This window comes from Barbus barbus, assembly GCF_936440315.1.
Source record: "Barbus barbus genome assembly, chromosome: 26".
NCBI classification, from domain to species: domain Eukaryota; kingdom Metazoa; phylum Chordata; class Actinopteri; order Cypriniformes; family Cyprinidae; genus Barbus; species Barbus barbus.
The window spans coordinates 840,812-858,710 of record NC_136754.1 but is presented as its reverse complement, the minus strand read 5'-3'; the positions used below and the strand labels follow the sequence as shown (position 1 = coordinate 858,710).

Below are 17,899 nucleotides of genomic sequence, written 5' to 3'. Positions count from 1 at the left end.
AGAAATTTAATTTTATTTTATATTAATATATATATATATATATATATATATATATATATATATATATATATATATATATATATATATATATATATATGTTTTTTTTACATACATATATACACACACACACACACACATATATATATAAAATATAAAAGTGTACATTATGGTAGTAATTCTAATTTCTATCATTTTAATTTCTAATTAATTTAAAATAATAAAAAAAAAAAAAAAAAAAAAATATATATATATATATATATATATATATATATATATATATATATATATATATATATATAACCACCATAAAGTGTACTTGCATATACTTTTATTAATAAGAATTATATAATATATATACATATAATGCACACACATACATACATATATATATATATATATATTTATTGTTTTAATTAGAAATTAAAATTCTAGAAATTATAAGTACTACCGTAATGTACAGTACCTTTATTCTTTTAAATGCATAATTTGAGGAAAAAGCATTTAACTGGTGTGAAAATATGATGCCAAAAAAAAAGAAAAAAAAAAAGCTCTTTATGTGAAATAAAATTGAAAATATTCTACAAATAGATTTTTTTTTTTTTCCAATTATGATTATTTATTTATTTTTACAGTAAAATTTGACCTGGAGGAGTTGACTGTTTTCATGAGATTCACCCTGATATGAACATGACAGATTAACGCCCTCTGCTGTTCACAAACACACACACACACACACACACACACACACACACACACACACACACACACACACACGCGTGCTGTAAACTCAAAATGCATGTGTGTGTCTTCATCAAATCCCCTGATGTGTGTGAAAACACAGACATAAAGTGGGACAATGAAGAAAATAGTGTTTCCAGACACGCTTTCAGTCAATATTGCACTTACAGGACGTTCTGTCTGAGACGGCAGGAGACGGAGAGAAAAACATTCAGTGTCTCTGTACCGAACACACACTCGTTCTGAACACACACCGCAGAAATCAGCTTCTTAACCTGTGTTCTTGTCTTGCTTTCCCGTACAAACTTCTAAACACTCTTAAAGTGGAGTAAGAAAAATTATTTTGCTTTCCCTTTGAAGACAGACATTTTTTCTGACCCTATTTGGAGATATTTTCTTCTCGTTTTAAGCATGAACTCACCTCATTTTGATTCATTTTAATAAAACAAGACTTAATATCTTGAGTCATTTTGCTTCAAGCAATTTAAAAATGTTTAGATATTTGTACAGGAAAACAAGACAAAAATACCAAGTAAAAAATCATTTTTGCAGTGCACATATGCATCAAAAACAGAACTTTAAACTAGTCACATGACGCCAGGCTTTTCCCGTCCTCCTCATTGGCAGCATTTGCTCAGGTTAAAAACAAAAAAAACAATAAAATGTTGCGTTTTTCTGCTACCGTGCACTGTGGCTGAACTGCTGAAGTTTGCGCAGCAGGATCTGCATGAGGTCGAAGGTCATGAAGCTGATGCCGACGGCGATGGGCCCTTTAACCCAGTTCATGCTCAGGCCCTTGTAGAGGCCGCGGATCACGCCCTCCTCCTTCACGATCTCACGCATGGTTCCCGAGATGCTGCCGTAGGTGTGTCCGGTGACGCCTGCCGTCTGCATGCGTCTGCGCACCACGTCCAGCGGGTAAGAGGCCGACTGACCGATCAATCCTGCGCATGCACCGAACGCCAGACGCTCATATGAGTACGGCTGAGAGCGGCCCGTGTGCTCTGGAACACAGAGATGCAAACAGGTCACATTTATTTATTTATTTGTGAACCTGGACCACAAAACCGGTCTTAAGTGTCAATTTTTCAAAATTGAGATTTATGCATCATCTGAAAGCTGAATAAATAAGCTTTCCATTAATGTATGGTTTGTTAGGATCGGACAATATTTGGCACTATTTGAAAATCTGGAATCTGAGGGTGCAAAAAAAAAAAATTAAATACTGAGAATTGCCTTTAAAGTTGCCTAAATGAAGTTCTTAGCAATGCATATTACTAATCAAAAATGAAGTTGATATATTTACGGTAAGAAATGTACAAAATATCTTCATGGAACATGATGTTTACTTAATATCCTAATGATTTTTGGCATAAAAGAAAAATCAATCATTTTGACCCATACAGTGTATTTTTGGCTATTGCTACAAATATACCCCAGCGACTTAAGACTGGTTTTGTGCTCCAGGGTCACATTTATTAACTTTTTAACGCCATGCCAGCATCAAGGCTATTTTCATGGCAATCTCTGAAGAAATTATACAAGGTATACAATTAACAAAATTTAAAAAAGACATTTCAGATGTACACAGACAAAAATTCAGGCGATTCATTTTTAAATAAATCGGTTAGACACACCTCTGAATAAAACCATTGTCTATTTACATTAAAACCTGTACAATCCAATAAAATATGATTTAGTTTGGCAAATAAGGCATGATGGTGGTTCTTCACCTTTTAATACATATCCATGTGTAAAGACCCGTTCACACCAAGCACGATAACGATAAAGATATATTGGTAAAATCGTTCTCAATATTAAAGAAAAGAATTCACACCACAGCTAAAATGATAAATGCACAGAGAAACGATATCGTTGGAATCATTTTCAGAACTATTTTTTCCAGCTGATGAACGATACAAACATTGACAACCAATCAGAATCAATCCTGCTATAACAAGCATGAGAATTTAAAGCATCAGACGCATGTGCACTTTGAATAAACAGACGATATCGTCCGCTGGTGTGGACGCATGCTCATTTGTAGTTACTTTAACTCTTTCCCTGCCAGCATTTTTTCTTTAATTTGCCAGCCACCGCCAGCGTTTTTGCTAATTTTCAACAAACTTTCATGGCCCCCAGAATATTTTGTTCTGAACATGCAATACATCAAAGTAAAATCAGACCTTCTACTTACAAAAAAAAAATGGTTTTATTCTAGCTTCAAGCAGTTTTTTTCATGCTCTGCATTTAACCCATCCAACGTGCACACACACAGCAGTGAACACACACACACACAGCAGTGAACACACACACACACACAGCAGTGAACACACACACACCCGGAGCAGTGGGCATTTATGCTGCGGCGCCCGGGGAGCAGTTGGGGGTTCGGTGTCTTGCTCAAGGGCACCTCAGTCGTGGTATTGAGGGTGGAGAGAGCACTGGACATTCACTCCCCCCACCTACAATCCCTGCCGGCCCGAGACTCGAACCCGCAACCGTTGGATTACGAGTCCGACTCTCTATCCATTAGGCCACGACTTCCCCGATTTACTGTAACTACATACAGAGCACTGTGCTTGCAACCACATGCTCTTTTAGAGAATTACACACACACCAGTATGCAGAGAGACATTAAAGAGGGTTTATTCTCCAAATAGCTTTAAATTGATGTTGCTGAAAAATGTGTTAATAAATGTTGCGTGTATGGACTCTTGTTTTTGTTCCACGTTAGCTTCCTGCCCACTATTTTTTTCCTCTTACAAAAGCCACAAAGCCTTCTAAGAAGACAGTAAAGGCTTAAGTCATACCTGAGCTGTAGTTAGGCTGAAACTTGAAAGTTAAGTTGCACAATGTTTAGGTTTTATAATTTTTTTTTTTATTACTATTATTTTGATTTATGTCTTGGTTTTAGGTTGTACTGTGTTTATCTTTTTTAAAAGTAATTTGAAATTGATTTTTATATTTGTATTTGCATTTTGAATGTAATATGGCAATTAAATGCACTAAATGGGTTTAGTTTTCACAGTTATTAATATATGCAATTTCAGCAATAAAAACATTTTCTAAAAAGGAAACAAATTACTTGTTCATTTTAAGGGACCTGTCTTATTTTCTCTTGTATATTTAGTATTGCTCCTTAATAAAGAAAAAGTACTTCTTACCCGATTAATCGATGGAATTTTCAGTAGAATACTCTATTACTAAAATATTCGATAGCTACAGCCCTAGTTACCACTGTATCTTTCTATAAAAAAAAAAAAAAAAAAAAAAAAAAAAAGCAGCATTTGAATATAGTTTATTTATAATTATTTTCAAATGTTCCATGCACTGTCAGTATAAAATAACTTCATTATTGTTTGTTTAATTCTAACAATTAAGTTCTTGTTAAAAGTGAACCAAAATTAAAAAATAGTTTGTTTATAATTTCACAGGAGAAACTTGGTGTTGTTCCCAAGCAAAAGGAAATATATCGGTATCGGCCAAAATTTGTTGAAAAATATCGGCATATCAGATATCGGCAAATTTGTTAAAATATCCTAGTCCCGATGCATTGATTTATTTTCCCAGCCCTAGTTGAAAAGTGTTACTGTTTTATTGTGGTGCAATTAAAAACTAAATTAAAAGCATTCAATAATTCAAAACTAAAACAACACTGAAACCAAAATGCAAAAAAATCAAGTGTACTTTCATAGAAACTTCAGAGTTATAATAACCCTGAATCACACAGAGTCTGGCTTTACCTGCGTGGAGCTTCTTGAGCGTCTCGTAGGTGAAGAAGCTGAGTCCTGCGTACGGCATGACGCCGAGGATGGTGGGAGTGAATCCTCTGTAGATCGTCTGCAGCCCCTCCTCACGAGAGATACGGACGAACACGTGCAGGATGTTACTGTACCTGACCATAAACAACATCACACAACGACAACACATCAAACTCGCTGAGCCAGTATTCCCACAGCCTTGGAAAACCTGGATTTATTTTTTAAAATTGTGATTTCTAGTAGTCCTGGAAATGAATAACTCTGCCACACCAAGGGCATTTTATGCTCATTTTTCTAGTTATGTCAAGCTCTAAAATATTTTATCAGGTAGAAATCCTGGGTTTAAAAAAATAAATAAAAAAATCTGTCTTATTTTAGTATAATTGATATACTATTATAGAATGTATTGATATTTTATCTTTGAATATTTGAGCTTTTATTTTTACATTTAAATTTTTTTTTTTTTGGTAATTTCATCATGTGCTTTAGTCATTTGTACTAGTTTTCATTTTATTGTTAATATTTTAATTTAGCTTTCATTTATTTTATTTCACTTTTAGTTATAGTCATTTTAGTACTTAAACTTATTTCAAACTGATTTTTAAAACCTAATTTTATTTTAAAATTCTAATTAGATTTTTTCTTTCAAACCGATTGTCAAATTCTAGTTGTATTAAATGTAATAGTTTATTGAGTTTAAGCTTTGCATCTAATATTTAGGAAACACTTTATTTTAAGGTGCCATTATTACACATATTACAAGTACTTACTATTATAACAATTAATTACATGCAAGTTACCCTAAGCCAAACCCTAACTCGAACCATACAGTAAGTACATGTAGTTAATTGTTAATATTACTCAGTACTTAAATGTATAATTACACTGTAACAAGGACATCTTAAAATAAAGTGTAACCAATATTTCTACTGTATGTTATTTCAGCTTTATTTCAGTTAATGTTTACAGTTAACATTAACAACATCAATCCTTATCCAGTAAATCACAAACATTTGAAAAGCCATTCACTGGTTAAAGTGTGGGATGCCTGGAGAACATTCAACACTTAAAGCTTCTAGAATTCTGAAGTTATATTTTGAATTGTAATTATTTTAAACAGACATTACTCATTTCAGTAAATTAAAATAAATCAGTATAGTAAAAAAAAATCTAAAGTGTGTCATTCCAGCAGGTGAAGGCAGTTTAGTGGGTGAGATGATGCAGGTCTTACATCTCTTTGGGTGTGACGGCCATGCGCGCGCGGACCATGTCCAGCGGATACGTGATCATGGCAGCAGTGGTTCCCGCCAGCGAACCGGCCAGCAGCCGCGGCACAGGCGGCAGAGCTCTGCAAGACAACATGCCGTTTTATTTTGTGTAACTTGCTTATTTGATTTTGCTTTAAAATTTCAATTTAGTTTTGTTATATTTCAATTTCACAAAGAAACGTGCAGCAATAGCCTAATAAAAGGACACCTTCTCATGTACTGTATAATGTCTTCAATCTCATTTTGCTAAAAAGAAATTGTGAGAAAATTGAATCGTGAGTTGAGTGAATAGTTACATCCCTATTTTTTATATATTAAAAGTATGGTTTATAGCAAAATCAGCTCCAACAGTCGTTTTATGGCAAAAGCAGATAACTCCACATTTAATGTTTCAGAGTTAAACAAAAACACTCGTTTAATCTTTGTAATCTCCTCAGCTGACAATGTAGACGCCTGACAAGCTTTGTTGTTGTGATCATAGACTGTATATATTTATATATATATTTTTTGACTGTATGGTTGTGATTACATGCAATACACAGAGCTTTTTCCTCAGCATTGTAATGCGCTGCTTTTGCAAGGTTCCGTGAAAAAGTTTCAGCTTTTATTTTCCTTTTACGCCCTGAAGAAGATATCACGGGTTCATCAAGTTCATCATATTATCCATCCTCGATCACTTCAGCCAGCTTTGACAAAACTCCTCTCAGCGAGCACGTCTTTTATAAAGTGAAAGTAGCCTTGTCACCTGACCTAAATACAGTGCGCTGATTCGCTAGAATGGATTTATCGGCTTCTGTTCACAAACAACACGGGCGCTTGTCGGCTTCTGACAGTAAAACGTGAACGCGCGATGCCTTGGTAGTGGACAATCCCGGATAATATATTTCAAGGGATTCGTCCGGTTTTTCTACTTAAATCGCTATTGTGAGTAGGATTATTTCATCCATCGCCTCCCTTGCTAATTCCAAAATGTCGTTTTAGACGTAGTAACTGAGGCTTGAGCCGCTGAAAACAGACAAATGTATTGAGCGTGCGTGAATTAGCCTACCTCTCTGAGTCTGTCTCTCTTCAGTCTTCGGCAGCAGCGTCCCTACTAGTGAAACTTTAAGTTCATTTTCCTCACGAACAGTGCCGTTGTTACCTCGCTTCGCTTGTGAGAGATCTCATGTACTTTTAAGATGCTAAACTATTTACTGACAAATTCATCAGCAGCGCTAACAACATTAGCTCGTATGTTTTCATGTGTGTGTCTGTGAGGGAGAGAGAGCGGGAGAAATAGAGTATGTGCTTTACATACATAATAAAATTTAATTTTGTGGCAAAACATGGAAATGATCTGTCGAGAGCGGTCGAGAGCTGCCTGGAACTACTTTCGCCGTGCGTTCCCCTGAAAATAATTGCACGCCTTAGAACGTTCGTCAGCCAATCAGATTCAAGCATTCAATGGCCCCGTAGTATAAGTGGAGAATAATGCACTCTCACTCACTTGCCCTGGAAGCCATAATGTTGTCCCAGAATCCTCTTGTATTGTTCATGAGAGCAGAACTGGATGGCAGCGTATGGAATGACACGCACCATCGTGGCCGAGTTTCCCCTCCACAGACTGAAGAAGCCATCCTTCAGATACGTACGGTAAATGAACCTGTACGCCTCCTGGAAACCACAAACATCCCAAAATAAAATAGATTTTGTGTTTTGTTGTGCAATTCAATTCAATACCATTTAAACGTCACAAGCATTTAAAATAATATGCAAAACTACTGACATTACATCAAATAAGTATTCACAAAGACGGAGAAAATACTCACCTTAGCAGAGAATCTATTCGACGACACTAAAATGAGAAGATAAAGAGAAATATTTACAGTTTCAGCTGATAAAGAATAAATGAAACTTATAAGATATGGATTCCTATGCAACATTTATTGTGCAACTACAAGGTTTATTACTGTACAAACAAGAAAAAAAACATTCATACATCAGCTATAAACAGGATATCAGCTTTAAAATGTAAATTTACGCCCAATTTTAGTGGGAAGACACAGGGGAAAAAATAAATAAATACATTTTAAAAAAATCACCCTAGACCCAATGAGTTTTCTAAAACATTTTTAAAACAAAGTTTTAAAACAAAAATCTCTTTTTGTTGTTTTGTTTTAACAATTCAATATGACTATACACTAATAATAATAATTTATTATTGTTATTGTTTTCATTTAAATATTTATAGTATTAAGTTATAAAAATTAAACGAAATATATTACAATAGTAATATTACTATTGCAATATTATTATGATGTTATTATTATTATTATTGCTTTTATTCTAGCAGGAATCCACTGGAAGATCTTAAAGCTTTTATTTTGTTTGATTTATAAATGATTCTTATTACAAATTTGGAAAAAGATGACTGGCGTGCTGTGTTTTTAAATGCACGTTAGAAGTGACCTGGATCTAATCAAATCACAAGGTGCAAAGGTGACAAGTTTGCATCCTTGTTAAGTTCACACAGGTGTGCTAGCAGAGAAGCACAGGTGAGGAGAATCACATGAACTGATCCACTCACGCTTGACACTAGAAGAATGACACTTGCTTTGATAATCTGCACCTAATGCAATGACATTCAGACATCTACAGGCCTGATTGAGTGTTTAAATACTTCAGTGCATCTGTAAATGTTTAGTGAGTCAGTCAGGGAAGGTTAAAGTGCCCATATTATGGATTATGAAAGGTTCGTATTTTGGTTTTGGGAGACAATTCATTTTTCCAACCCCCTCCTTTGCGTGACGGTAATCTGCGGTGATTGGTCGATTTCATTTAAACCAGTGTTTGTGAGCTTTTACCGCTCCAAAAGCTACACCTAGTGGCAAAGAATGAATTTGCATTTTCATTCAAATCAACCTGAAAAGATCAACAAGTGGGAGGGCAATATGCTAATGTATCGTGTTGACTTCAACACGAAACGGCTTGGGATTCGTTTCAATGATTCAGAGTGGACTCTTTCTTTTGAGAGATAATAACTTTATACACGGTGCACTTTCAGATTGAAAAATTTGCAGGATGTTTTCATTCACTTTAAGAGCTGTGTTACACACTGCAAGAAAGGTCCTTTCTCAAAAATCCATAACAGGGGCACTTTAATAGGAGTTCTTGTTCTTGCCTTGGAAGATAATCTTGGTTCGGTCCAGCGGGGCGACGGCTGTTTTGGCCACGGCTCCTGCAAACGCCCCCGAGATCAGAGAGTTCAAGACCGAGTGACCCTGTTTAAAACCCTGCACACACACAGATCACACATTAGTTCTGATTCATGAGGATTTCAACATAGACACAAATGAAAACATCAGTCCATGTCTTCTAATAGATAACAGACACACCCAGAGTTAATCACGGAGGCTGTGATGCTATAACATGTCCAGGCAACACATACTGTGGTTTCTGAGATACACTCAAGCTTTTCCTCTAATCTTCATAAAGCAGAACAGGTTTATATTCACACTTCTAATCTGTATCCACCCACAAACCCTTGACCTGAATGATGACCGAACACAAGCAGAGCAGGAACACTGGGTTGAGTTCAACTCATCCAGTCCCAGCATGCTAAACGACTGAAAACTACAAGACTAGTCCTTCTGTTTGAGCAGCACTTTGATACAAATTCATTTTCCGTTAATCAAAATATGAAGGATCTAAAAACAACCTCCAATACGATCATTTTCCTGATAGAAGCAATTAAAAGGGTTTCTACATGCTATAGACTAAATTTGAGGGGGGGTGGGGGGGGTTTGGGGTGTAATTGTGATTTTTCTGATAAAAATGTGAATTTATAATGTGATTTAAAATAAAGTAATAAATTAATACTAAATAATAATCTATAAAATGCTAAAAAAATGTATTAAAACTTTACAAGCCTCTCAGGTTTGCTTTGTTTATTTATTTATTTGTTTGTGACATTTTTTATATATAAAAAAAATAAGTGTTGTTATACATCAATAATGTCTATAAAATAATAATAATAACAATGAAAATAATATTTTTATAAGATTTAATAAGATTTTTTAGTAATATTAATTATTATTATTATTTACTACTACTACTAAATAAAATTTCTAAAAATACTAAAAACAAAATAAGAAATGTTAGTATTGTAATATTTCGCTGTATTGTACTGTATTGCAGCCTTCACAAGCCTCTCAGTTTGCTGTGTTTATTTGTAGGGTTACACAATTTAGCCAAAGTTTTGTGATCAATATCAATATGTTTATTAATAATAATAATTATCATCACTAAATAAAAATCTAAAAATTACTAAATAAAATCAGAAATATTACTATTATAATATTGTATTGCAGTCTTTGTGATTTAATAATCACCAGCCATATTGCGATTTCAGTTTTGTTTCTATTAATCGTGTAGACCTTATACAGACACAAAAAGCTCATGTGAATTCTTGCTAAACACAAAAATGTCTGATGGGTTTTACTGTAAATGTGCCGGTCAGCAACCCACATGGAAGTAAAAACAAAGAAACATCCTGCAAAATGATGAATGATGATCATCATACCAACAATAATAACAGCTCACTGAAATAGAAACTGACTCTTATTCTAATTTTAAAAGTTTGACATTATTTTGTGCTTCAAATCGTCCCACACATCTTCAAAATCATTAAATTAAAAATAGAATGAAAATACTCTATTTCAACACATCACACTTAATAATCAAGCATGCAGTGCGGTTGAAGAGGTCGTAGTGCGCTTAGACACGGCATGCAGTGAATATAGTCACAGTATAATACTCAAGTGTCTTACTGTCATTATGATACAGTCACTACATCATACAAACATAAAGGACACAAATTTGCTTTAAAAATTTATTTCATAGGAGCTGTTCAGTGATATGCACACCGGCTGCCAGGATTATTATAATTAATGGAAACAAAACCCTAAAAAAAATTCTTCATTTCTTGAAATAAATTAAATGTTAACTGAAATAAAAATACAATTTATACATTTTTATTAATTAATTTATTTCAGCTAGTTGCTGAAAATGAACATTTCTCATTTAATTTAACTTCATGCACTAAATTAGCTAAAACTAAAATAAAAAATAAATAGAATATAAATTAAAATGAAAAGTGTAAAAAAACAACTAAAAACGAATTTAAAATTCTATATATAATATAGTGCTGTCAAATGATTAATCGCATCCAAAATAAAAGTATTTGTTTACATTTTATATGTATATGTACTGTGTATATTTGTTATATATATATATATATATATATATATATATATATATATATATATATACACACACATACACACACACATACATACATACATATATTTTGAAAATATTTACATTTATATTCTTATATTTTATATTATATATAAATATATTTAATATAAATATAAGATTATATATATATATTTTCATATATAAACATAACGTATTTTATGTGTTTGCATTTATATATACATAATAAATACACATATATTATGTAAACAAAAACTTTTATTTTGGATGCGATTAAGTGTTTGACAGCACTAATATAATATTAAAGCATAGTGTGACTCTACAGCACCATGTTCAGAAAGCAGATAAAGGAAAATACTATGGTTATTTGGAGTTAAGAGCATCAGACGAGGAAAGGAACTTTCTTCCAACAGACATTTCATCCCAAGATCACTGAGGGATAACTAAACCTGACTGAACCCGGAAATTAGATCACGCGGTCACGCATTTTCCACTGATAAACTGGTAAAAAGCTTTTCGAGTTCCTCCTAGCATGCCATCTTGATCTCATCTGATCTCTCAATTTGACTTCCTGTAGACTGGAAACACTAAGATGCTTCTGTTGTTCCTGCTGCATGAATAATGGCCAGCCTAACCTCACAAACTGGTTTTTACATCTGCATTCTTTAACAACACAATGACTGTCCACTGATATGGTGCAATTATTTACATAGAAATACAATGCAACAGTCCTGTCATCATTTACTTGCCCTCAAGTCATACCCGGATGAGCACAAAAGATCTTACGCTCCTAAATAAAGTCATAGGTTTTAAAATAACATAAGGATGAGTAAATAACGACAGGATTTCCTTCAAACGTTCTTGAAATAATTCAGTTGGAAAGGAACAGTGGAATCTCATTGGCTGTTCTCAGCTGTGGGCGGGTTCAGAAGGGAGTATTCTCACCTCTGATTGGCTGGAGGCGGGGCGTGGCAGGACTTCGCCCTTTGTCAGTGCCCCCTGGTGTTCTGCGTTCCCCATGCCAACCTGATCCATTCATACACGCCAGCACACGGGGCTCGCCGGCCCGACACGCAAACACACACACACACACGCTCACAACCAAACCTGGAACGACAAGAGAGAAATATCAGAGAGCAACACCATATCATATAACGCTGCCAAACACATCATACAGCTATTTTAAAATCTGCAAAGACATCTTCTAGATAAGAGATGGACCTCACAAAACATGTCAAGAACAAGTCTAGCTCTTGTATATTATTTTATTTATTTATTTATTTTTATGAAGAAGAAATTAAGGCTTTTTAAGATCATTGAGATTTTTTGCATAATGACATTATTATTTTTTTTTAAACATCATTTAACATCAGCAAAACAACGAGAATTATGTTTAATTCTCATGCAAATAATTTAACGCACATTGCAAAAACGCAATACTTTACATAAACCAGAAACTTTACACTATTTTATTAAGATAATGCTAAAGTTTCATTTAATATTTTGAATTCGTTTTTTTTATATTTGTGTATTTTGCCTTTTCATTTCTCAAAGTTTTAGTAGATTTGTTTTGTTTGTCATTTTTATTATTTATTTTATTTTTTTAAATGTCTACATTTTTATTAATTTAATTTCGGTTTTAGTTTGAGTTAAGTATATCAAGTTAAACTAAATATAGCTGAAATCAAATAAGATTTTACATGTTACATTATTTTACTTAACATTTATTTTGTTTCAAGTAACATTTTTAATTGGTTTAATTTTAGTACTAGATTTAGTTAACTATAATAAACCTGTTTACAATAAGGCCTTACAACTGTTCATTGATTATGCATCTTAGTTTCCATAGATTAACTAATGTAAACAAAAACAAATTGATTTTAAATGTATTATTAATCAATTAAATTAACATGAACTTATCTAACTAATGTACGGTTCATTGTTAGTTCATGTTAACTAATCTAACTAATGTTAACAAATGAAAGTTTGTTGTAAAGTGTTACAAACAAAAAAAGCAAATCTTGTAAACAAAAAGTTAATTTTAATTTTGAAGTGAAATATTTCTGTTAGATTCATGCAGGCTTCTCCTCCTGCATGCCTGAATGATTATTTGTCATATTAATCATATTCACAGGATTTGCATCACCCTCGATGGCAAATACTAAATTAATCAAACAGTTGTGATGAAATGAATATCATTCATGCATAAAAATCCAATTGACTTGCAGAATTAGGTCAGAAGAGCTGATCTGTGAATCCACGGCCGGATCATATAACATCTGAAAGGGTCACACAGATGCACCTCTAATAATAGCACAAAAGCTGAATTATTCAGGGTCCTGACGGCCTGTGATGTGAGGCCTGAGCAACACTGCCCGATATAGCATACACCTTCATTTAGTTTTCCAAACATGATTTATTCAGCTGCTAGTCGTTAGCAGGACAGTAATAAAAGCAGTGAGCAAAACTCCAGCGGTCATTCACAATGACAACAAGGTGTTGTGGGAAAATAAGGCCAAATTCAAGATCCTGACAAAATGTTCACCCGCCTGGACCTCAAGGGTTTCTGTTCGCAATGCCTGATCAGAAACACTTAACTTAACTTTGGATAATATACTCAATAGCGTTAAAACTAAAACTATTAATAATCATTTTTGGAAGTTGTAATAAATCTGAAATATTAGATGAAATACAGAAAATTCTTAAGAAATGTTGCCTTGGTGACTAACTGAAATAAATCAATTTTAAGTAATGCTAAAAACGCTAAAACTGAAATAATAATAAATTGAAATGAAAATATAATAAGAATTATGAAAAACACAAGTCCAACTAAAAGGACTGGAGAACCACTGTCGATCCCAACATCTACTAATGCATTTTTAAGATTAAACGTTGTATTCGTTAACACAAATATGATTTTGTTTAATTAGGTAACATTCACAAAGGTTAATAAATGCTATATAAATTTGCTCATTGTTAGTTCATGTTAACAAATGAGACCTTGTAAAGTTTTAATTCAACTTGAAATACTAAACTAACTAAAACTGAAATAATTTGTAAGAACCATAGATATACATTTAAAAATAAAAATGACAAAAACAACAAAACTAATAAAACTTTACCTGAAATTTAAATAATAAAAATAATAAATAATACAATTGAAAATCGAAAAATAAAGTTAAAAATAAAGATAAAGGGATAGTTCACTAAAGTTGGCTAAAAACATCTCTTCCATCTTTTTTTGAGACTCTAACACTTTCTTTTCTATTCTATTCTTTCAACTTTTTATTTATTATACAAGTAACAAAAGCAAATAAGGCCTCAACCACTAGCTTGCTCTATTCATTTATTATTCTATGTTTTCTTTTTATTTATTATATAATAAAATAAAACCTTGCTATGTGTACTGCGTTAAGTTAACTGAGACTTGTCATAGCACTTGTATATTATTGCTCTTTTGTTGATTTTGATTGTCCTCATTTGTAAGTCGCTTCGGATAAAAGCATCGGTTTAATGTAAATATAAATATACCATCAACTGTTTGGTTACCAACATTCTTGAATATACTTCATTTGTGTTCAGCAGAAGAAAGAAACTCGTACAGGTTCAGAACAACATGGGGGAGACGTAATGACAGACTTTTCATTTTTGGGAGAACCGTCCGTTTAACATCTGAACTACTCAAACTACCCTCAGCGGTGGAGGTGAACGAGGCTCAGTGGGGTAAAGGTCCTTCAGGCTGACACACATTCAGCGCATACGAACACTTCAGACCCTCAAAGTCCTGCAGACGCACAACCTTGAAACGCTGCATGGCACATGTGACGCATTGTCACCATAATCCTGAGACTGAAGTGCTGTGAGATCCAGAATGTCTTGCTAACCCTCGTTTAGTCATTCATGATTAGGCTTTTAACAGCGTTTAAACCCCAGGTTAAGCAACATTTCATGCATGAAACTGCTTTTAATCTTCAGGAAACTAATCTTGGTTTCAATGTTTCACATGATGTTGAAACAATCCACTCAGAAATTAATTTAACTTTAGTAGAAAGACTACAATTGTTTTTTTTGTAAATATATTTTACTGATCTTTGTTGTATTTACAACTTCATATTTTATCCTGGGTAAAATATTAACACTGTGAAACCTACAACAAGATTACGTTATTAACCTAGGGTTAAAAATGACACGGGGTTAAAGAATTTCAGGAGTGAAAAGGTTTTTTTATGATTAAATCACCAAGACGACAGAGCAGGATCTGTTCCCCATTGGAATGAAGTATGGGACCATTTCCAAAACACTCCTCGAGTCCTGTCTGCCTCGCTCTTTCTCAGTCTTTTATGCTCCCTGGGATCCGATGACAGATCCACTGAAAGCCTTTGTGATTTGCAAGGAGTGGAAATACCAAACAACCAACAAAAATAACAACTGCAAACAAACGGCGACAGTATAAACGCAAGCAACGGCACTGTTATGCATGCATAGAAATCTGATGTTTACATGCTAAGACAGGCTATAAATGTGACTTTTCAATCACTTAGATGCCACCCCTAAACATAATCACCCTTGTGCACGTCCTAAAATTTAAAAGACAGCTACTGTATATTTACTGTATAAAGACCTGATTTATACTGTGCAAAATTATATATAAATCTCATTTATCTACTTATACATTTATGTAGGTTTGTTCGCTTGGCTGTTTCCTAATAAAGGTCCAGAAATTTGTCTATTCTTTTGTCAGGCGTCTTTTTTAATTATATGATGTCATTACGTTACTGTCTTGCCGCCAGCCAATCGCTGCATTGCTGATCGTGGTTTCTAGTATCCATACATCTGCCCTTTTTGGGGAACACGCAGTAATCTTAGACAACTTAATCCAGATATTTTAATCTAATATGCAAATATTTGAAGAACCAAATTAGCCAGAGACCAGTTATCAGGATTAGAAGATCTGGCTTCTTTCAAATCATCTCAGGTGTATTAAGCGAGGTACGAAGAACGGACCCCTGGACTGGATGCATTATTTATTTTAATATTTAATTTAGTCTATTTTTTTTTTTTTTTTTACTATTTTAATTCATTCATTCATTTATAAAAAAAAATATATTTATATTTATAATATTTGCATGTCATTAATGCATATTATTTAAAAATGATTAATGTCTATTTGGCTTAATATTATTTTTATTATTATTTGCTTTTGACTTTTTTTTCTCTAAACTTTCCCACATACCCCTAGACCTCAGTCTGATTTTATATATATGAATGATACAACTTTATTGCCAGACAATACATACATACATACATATACATATATATATATATATATATGATAATATTATTATATTATACATCACATACTTTTTCATGTCAACACCAGTAATGTTTGTTTTTGTGAAACACACCATGATTGTTTATTTAGCGAAATGACGTCAAATGAAATCGTCCGTTATTAAATATTTACTCAGTATCAAAGTGCTTTAGCCTGTTAGCCTGTTAGCACAACAACTCTCGCTTACCTGACTGTTTGACAGCACCTGCTGTAGCTCTCTGCGGAAAATCAGCAGAAAAACACCGACTTTACCGGAATCTGAAGACGATCTGCTCAAACATCCCCATGCTGTTAGTCTGCTACACTCATAAACAAACATATGATGAAGTGATAAACTCACTTACATAAACCGCAGGCACCATCCACACTAAAAAACCCGATCGCCTCAAACTAACGCGAGGCTGCAGGTGTCCGTTTTGCAGAAAAGCCGGTTAAACACATTTTATTTCCCTCTCACGGCTGCTGCTGTGACTTTGAGCTGCTTTACTTGCGCATTTCACGCGCTGCTGTCCTGTCACACTAGCACGCGAGCGTTGAAGGGCGAGACCCGGTGCATTGTGGGAGTTGTAGTCCGGAGCGGGAGCGCGCTTGACGTGGATAGGCTCGTTCGAGGGGCGTCGAGGGGAGTAAACAGTAGAAAGGGTGGGGTTTGGAGTTTTAGCCAGAAAAATCCAGAAATAGTGAGAAAGGCGTGTATATTATATGTTCACGTGTGAAGTATTACTGTTACGCCTTTGGACGCGATGCGATGATAATACAATTGTGTGCCATATAATTACTATGGTATCTGGTAATCAGATCATAATAATGGCTATATATTTACTTAAGGCACTGCTGAAACACTACTCGTTTGCAAAAATATCCAAAACTACATTACACTTTGTCAGTAGCATTGAAGTTTGTTATACATCATCTGTACTGTATAGAACATAGAATATCACTGTTTTACAATATTAAAAAAACAGTAGTACCACCGCTTAGGCTTACATATCTAAATAACCACGCAGTTTCATGGCATTGCCATTTTAGTAAATGTAGCACTATTAATATTTAAATATTTTTTTATTTTTATACTTAACATTTTTTATTTCATTTTTCAATGTAGGTAATATTTTGTAAATTTGTTATGAGTTATTTATTTTTTTTAGAATTTTTTTTTAATTACATCAAGTTAAACTAAATTAAAAATACCAAAAAATAAAACACTGTAAAACTATTAAACTTTATACTAACATGAGTTTAAGTTTTTAAAACCAATCAAAGCAATGATCATTTCTACCAAGATACGCGTTACTATAATGTTACTAAAATAAAATGTGTATGAAATAAAAGCAAAACTTAGTTTTCAGCAAAATAATTAAATTTGAATATTTAAAAGGCTTATTATACTATATATTATTGCATTTAGATATATTAATTTGTTATGATTTTACAGTTGCAAGTTACTATAACTATGGTATTTCAATATAAATTTATGGTACATTTTTGTAAGGGAATATTATGGTCAGTGTGTAATACAGAAGCATCAGTGTGTGTCTAGA

The 17,899-nt window shown here is 33.4% G+C and overlaps 1 protein-coding gene across 7 annotated transcripts; it reads right to left on the bottom strand.

Annotated features, from left to right (window-relative positions):
- Positions 1–493: 493 nt before the first annotated feature.
- LOC306846490 (mitochondrial coenzyme A transporter SLC25A42) lies at positions 494–16,931 on the bottom strand. 7 transcript variants are annotated; one of them, XR_013782076.1, is made up of 9 exons: positions 16,546–16,879; positions 11,972–12,133; positions 8,931–9,042; positions 7,579–7,604; positions 7,257–7,423; positions 5,734–5,850; positions 4,485–4,636; positions 739–1,742; positions 494–708 (listed from the first exon to the last, which is right to left on the bottom strand). XR_013782076.1 is itself a non-coding variant. In XM_079379922.1 (9 exons), the coding sequence occupies exons 3-9, from the start codon at positions 12,059–12,061 to the stop codon at positions 1,417–1,419; spliced, it is 990 nt and encodes a 329-aa protein (XP_079236048.1). In that variant the 5' UTR covers positions 12,062–12,133; positions 16,546–16,627; positions 16,703–16,917; the 3' UTR covers positions 494–1,416. The 7 variants fall into 7 exon arrangements, 5 of the variants coding, with proteins under 5 accessions (XP_079236048.1, XP_079236049.1, XP_079236047.1 ...); XR_013782077.1 differs by having other exon boundaries at positions 743–1,742; XM_079379922.1 differs by having other exon boundaries at positions 494–1,742; positions 16,546–16,627; positions 16,703–16,917.
- Between the last annotated feature and the right edge of the window lie 968 nt (positions 16,932–17,899).